The 6,000-nt window shown below is 43.0% G+C and overlaps 1 protein-coding gene across 1 annotated transcript in view; it reads left to right on the top strand.

The window, feature by feature from the left end:
- Positions 1-615: 615 nt before the first annotated feature.
- Positions 616-6,000, top strand: part of LOC144502260 (peptidyl-prolyl cis-trans isomerase FKBP8-like) — a 30,420-nt gene continuing 25,035 nt past the window's right edge. The window contains exons 1-2 of the mRNA XM_078226086.1: positions 616-679; positions 762-926. Coding sequence (XP_078082212.1) covers positions 616-679; positions 762-926 — 229 coding nt within the window. The remainder of the gene's footprint in view (positions 680-761; positions 927-6,000) is intronic.

Here is a 6,000-nt window from a genome sequence, read left to right as displayed (position 1 = left end):
TATCTACTTAATTTTTTTTAATTTTGAAAATGATTTGTGATGCAACATCAACAAAGTGCTTTCATTGACAGGAATTAACATTTTTTTCCCTGTAAAAGTGTCCAAATTGGGATGACGTCTATCACGTTTTTGAGTGGTTTAAATATGTTATCCAGACACCAAAGAATCAGTTTTACCAGATCTGTGTCTTACAATGTGAGGATATTTGTTAATGAGATTCTCAATGATTTTCCCACACTGGAGAAGCAAATACCAAAAGTCAAGAGATGGTTCAATGCCTATTCTGCATCCTATCCATTGTCTGATACTGGTAAAAGATGGCTTCTTTCCTCATCACTGTTGGAGCACTTTAAAGTAACCCTGATTTCACAAACTCTTATCATGAAAACAGGTATTAAGATGACTCCTAAATCACTATTTTTGTAGAACCTCCAGTGTGCAACAGGCCAATGAGACCAGTGAGGCTTGTTGTAGGATGTACTGTACAGACCCAAGGTACACCCATTTTTATGAACACCCATTTGCAGCATGTGAGATTTAAAAAACCCAATTTTTAACATAAGTCTGTTCTTTGTGTGCCCGATTAGAGTTGTAGTAGTTAGAACATTCTGTGACATGGAGCATGAACTTGCAGCCTGCGATTCAGTGCATTACCTTGAAGGCTGGATTGATGTGCTTGGTATGTATAATGGGCCATGCAAATATCAACAAGATAATGGAGTTAAGTGCATCAAAATATGACAGTAAATTTGTTTCCTTAGGGAACGGCCTACTGAAGAAAACAACTCTCAAATCCAGCGGCAACCAAACTGACAACCCACAAACTGGTCAAAATGTTAATATCTGGATAAGGACAATGCTTGAAAATAGGAAAGACATTGAACCCCCTAAATATCTTAGCTTCATGATAGGTAGTGGTGATGTCGGTCAGGTATGTGAAAGTTAAATTAGCAAATTAAAGGAAATTAACAATATTAGGTTAACTTCAACGTATCTTTAATGTGGAGCAGTGTTAACATAGTTTGAATGAAGTTGCTATACTGTATATTGTTATAATCCAAGTCCAGACCTCCAATTTGCTGTTAGAGACCAATTAGAGACCAAAACAGTTTGCTGAAAGTAGACAAAGTTTGCAATTCAAGACACTCGCTCAGTGAAATAAGCTACTGATTCCAAAGGCTTTGAAAAAACAAAAGTAAACTTTATTATAAAAGATCAGGATGATAAAACAATTTACAATATCCAACATTCAGGGTAAGTATGAAGTAAATGTGAATTAACAGTCAAACTGTGGCCAAACACACCACACTGCACAAATGCGACCATACAGATTATGCAGATTTCTCAACAACCCATCCAGACATCAGTAACACTGTGCGTCAACCAATCTCACTGAAACTCCATCTTTCTCAGAAGGATTTCCAATCTTCGCCTTCGAAGATCTCGCCTTGGAATGTTCTCCAAATGTCACTCTAACTCGATGGCATCATTGACGGAACACTGGATTTCAGTTTCATGTCCTGAGATTCCATTCTCTTGGATTCCCAGCTATATGCTCAAGCACCAACTGACAAGCACAACTTCAGCTCTTTGACTGCACCGAGCAGAACACTACAGCTCTAAAGGGGTATCTTTGACCCAACGGCCCACAGCACAGAGTCACCGACCTTCGACTGCCTTCTCAGATTTTCAGGGCTTCTCTTGAGTCATCTTCAATTATCAAACTCAGGTGGCATCAAAAACAGCCCATCTCACAAGGTTTCAATCTCATCTCCAGAGATTCTATTCCTCTGAATTCCCGAGTATGCACTCAAACACCAAACTACAGGCCCAGCTTCCGATCTTCGGCAATGCTGAGCAGAATGCTACTGCTGAAAAGTACCTTTATCCCAACGGCCCTCTTCAATTACCGGGGCTCCTCCTGAGCCCGATCTACCGAAAGCCTGGTCCCTGCAGTCCTTTCTGTAATGTGGGGCCTGTATCTCTGCCCCTTTACTTTAACTGAACTTAGCTGGAATCCATTTCTATCCCCTGTCTCTTCCCCTACCTGGGACTTCCTTTTGCAACCTCTCCCGGTCTCCCCTTCCCTTTTTGGGTCCTCTCTCTCTGCCGCCTCTCCTTTTCCTCTGGCTGACACATTACTCTTCCATGGCACTCTGCTCCTGGTCACCTGATTCAGGTTCTGGCACCATTTTGACAGCATTTATTTGACCTGTCATCTTCTGCCATGCATGTTGCACAGTAGCTTGCACAGTAAGTTCTTCTTGGCACCAATGTTGTGAAGTGAATTATAACCACCAGCACTTCGGAGAAATAGTAGAGAGTTCAAAATACATTTGAAACGCTTCTACAATACCAGTATGTTTATACCATTCTGGATTATAATGACTTCACACAGACACTTATTTTTGGTCTGACAGTGAACTACTTCTCCCAGGAAGAAGGTGGCTATCAGGAGATATTACCTTCTTCCAGACAGCCTGTTAAATATGATCAGCCAGGTTGTAATTACCTGGATATTATAAGGGTCCAGGGATCTGTCTCTAAAAATTCATATCTTTCCACTTTCAGAGAATATGAAAAAGGTGGGTTCTTAAAATTGCTTACAAAAGAACTACAAGAGACATTAAACTTTACTAACTTATTTACAAATTTATTAAAAAAACCATTTAACCCACAACGCACTTCAAAATGGATAAATACATCTCAACATTAATGACCATAAAACGACAGAAATACTTAGTCTTCGTTATAATAGCAAATCCAGTGAAAAAGACTTTAAAAGTATGATGCTACAGCTAAAATCAGTTATGGATAGTCATCAAATATTCAAGTAATGTTTATTTTAGACCCCCATGAGGTTTAGTTATTCAAGAAACAGAACACAAAAAGCTTCATGCTTTAAGATATCCAGTCCCCTACAAACGGAAAAATATTAGAGTTCAAAATACATTTAAAACCCTTCTACAATATCTCGGATTTCTTAGAAAGAAACCAGTATGTTTATACCATTCAGAACCAGATTACACTATTTTTAGCAACTATGGGTGGTGCCTATTTGATTAAATTCCTTCCTTTTAATTAGTCTTTATAATTCACTTATTATTTAATTGCTAAAGATGTTCTTGTGTTATTGTTGCTGTGAGCAGATAACCAGTCAAAGTGTACTTATAAAATATTCTAATATTCCAGATTACTTTCAATTGCTTCCAAATTTTCATAAAGTTTAAACTTTTGATAGTGAAATAGAGATTTTAAAAATTTTCTTTCTTCTCCAGCTTAGAGCTACATTCCTGTAATATTTATGTTTGTAGCGGGCTGTCTGATCATGTCCGATTCTGATTCACTGAGCTACGTTCCAGGATGCCTTCTTAACAGATAATGGCTACCAAGCTATGTCATCGTTAATCTTTGCTAAATTTCCTTTGCTAATGAATCAGGCAATTAAGCTTATTTCTGGTCCAGTGATAACCAGTAAATGGTTCGAATGAGGTAATATCTAGTTCTAAGGCCAGTGCTATCCATTCTGTGTATGAAGGCTTCTGGGTAAAAATGGCTACAGTAAAAAGTTTAACAACACCAGGTTAAAGTCCAACAGGTTTATTTGGTAGCAAAAGCCACACAAGCTTTCGGAGCTGCAAGCCCCTTCTTCAGGTGAGTGGGAATTCTGTTCACAAACAGAGCATATAAAGACACAAACTCAATTTACATGAATAATGGTTGGAATGCGAATACTTACAACTAATCAAGTCTTTAAGAAACAAAACAATGTGAGTGGAGAGAGCATCAAGACAGGCTAAAAAGATGTGTATTGTCTCCAGACAAGACAGCCAGTGAAACTCTGCAGGTCTAGGCAACTGTGGGGGTTACAAATAGTGTGACATGAACCCAATATCCCGGTTGAGGCCGTCCTCATGTGTGCGGAACTTGGCTATCAGTTTCTGCTCAGCGACTCTGCGCTGTCGTGTGTCGCGAAGGCCGCCTTGGAGAACGCTTACCCGAATATCAGAGGCCGAATGCCCGTGACCGCTGAAGTGCTCCCCAACAGGAAGGGAACAGTCTTGCCTGGTGATTGTCGAGCGGTGTTCATTCATCCGTTGTCGCAGCGTCTGCATAGTTTCCCCAATGTACCATGCCTCGGGACATCCTTCCTTGCAGCGTATCAGGTAGACAACGTTGGCCGAATTGCAAGAGTATGTACCGTGTACCTGGTGGATGGTGTTCTCACGTGAGATGATGGCATCTGTGTCGATGATCCAGCACGTCTTGCAGAGGTTGCTGTGGCAGGGTTGTGTGGTGTCATGGTCACTGTTCTCCTGAAGGCTGGGTAGTTTGCTGCAGACAATGGTCTGTTTGAGGTTGTGCGGTTGTTTGAAGGCAAGAAGTGGGGATGTGGGGATGGCCTTGGTGAGATGTTCGTCTTCATCAATGACATGTTGAAGGCTCCGGAGGAGATGCCGTAGCTTCTCCGCTCCGGGGAAGTACTGGACAACGAAGGGTACTCTGTCCACTGTGTCCCGTGTTTGTCTTCTGAGGAGGTCGGTGCGGTTTTTCGCTGTGGCGCGTTGGAACTGTTGATCAATGAGTCGAGCGCCATATCCTGTTCTTATGAGGGCATCTTTCAGCGTCTGGAGGTGTCTGTTGCGATCCTCCTCATCCGAGCAGATCCTGTGTATACGGAGGGCTTGTCCGTAGGGGATGGCTTCTTTAACGTGTTTAGGGTGGAAGCTGGAGAAGTGGAGCATCGTGAGGTTATCTGTGGGCTTGCGGTATAGTGAGGTGCTGAGGTGACCGTCCTTAATGGAGATGCGTGTGTCCAAGAATGCAACCGATTCCGGAGAGTAGTCTATGGTGAGTCTGATGGTGGGATGGAACTTGTTGATGTCATCATAGAGTTGTTTTAGTGATTGTTCACCATGAGTCCAAAGGAAGAAAATGTCATCGATGTATCTAGTGTATAGCATCGGTTGAAGGTCCCGTGCGGTGAAGAAGTCTTGTTCGAACCTGTGCATGAAGATGTTGGCATATTGAGGTGCGAATTTTGTCCCCATGGCTGTTCCGTGTGTCTGGATGAAGAACTGGTTGTTGAAGGTGAAGATATTGTGGTCCAGGATGAAGCGGATGAGATGTAAAATTGCATCTGGAAACTTGCAGTTGTTGGCGCTGAGCACTGAGGCCGTTGCAGCAATGCCATCGTCATGGGGGATGCTGGTGTAGAGTGCCGAGACATCCATTGTGACGAGGAGCGCTCCTGGTTCAACTGCTCCATGTGTGCCGAGATTCTGTAGGAAGTCCGTCGTGTCGCGACAAAAGCTGGGGGTTCTTTGTACAATGGGTTTCAGGATGTCCTCGACATAGCCGGAGAGGTTCTCGCACAGGGTCCCATTGCCCGATACGATGGGACGGCCGGGAGTGTTTGCCTTGTGTATCTTCGGGAGGCAGTAGAGATCTCCAACGCGGGGAGTACGTGGGATGAGAGCACGGAGGGTGTTCTGAAGGTCCGGATCAAAGGTCTTGATCAGAGTGTTGAGTTGAGTGTTGAACTTGATCAGAATGTTGAGCTCGACAATCACCAGGCAAGACTGTTCTCTTCCTGTTGGGGAGCACTTCAGCGGTCACGGGCATTCGGCCTCTGATATTCGGGTAAGCGTTCTCCAAGGCGGCCTTCGCGACACACGACAGCGCAGAGTCGCTGAGCAGAAACTGATAGCCAAGTTCCGCACACACGAGGACGGCCTCAACCGGGATATTGGGTTCATGTCACACTATTTGTAACCCCCACAGTTGCCTAGACCTGCAGAGTTTCACTGGCTGTCTTGTCTGGAGACAATACACATCTTTTTAGCCTGTCTTGATGCTCTCTCCACTCACATTGTTTTGTTTCTTAAAGACTTGATTAGTTGTAAGTATTCGCATTCCAACCATTATTCATGTAAATTGAGTTTGTGTCTTTATATGCTCTGTTTGTGAACAGAATTCCCACTCACCTGAAGAAGGGGC

Source organism: Mustelus asterias, chromosome 13 (genome assembly GCF_964213995.1).
Source record: "Mustelus asterias chromosome 13, sMusAst1.hap1.1, whole genome shotgun sequence".
NCBI classification, from domain to species: domain Eukaryota; kingdom Metazoa; phylum Chordata; class Chondrichthyes; order Carcharhiniformes; family Triakidae; genus Mustelus; species Mustelus asterias.
Note: the sequence above shows the minus strand (reverse complement) of the source record. Positions and strands in the feature narration are given on the sequence as shown.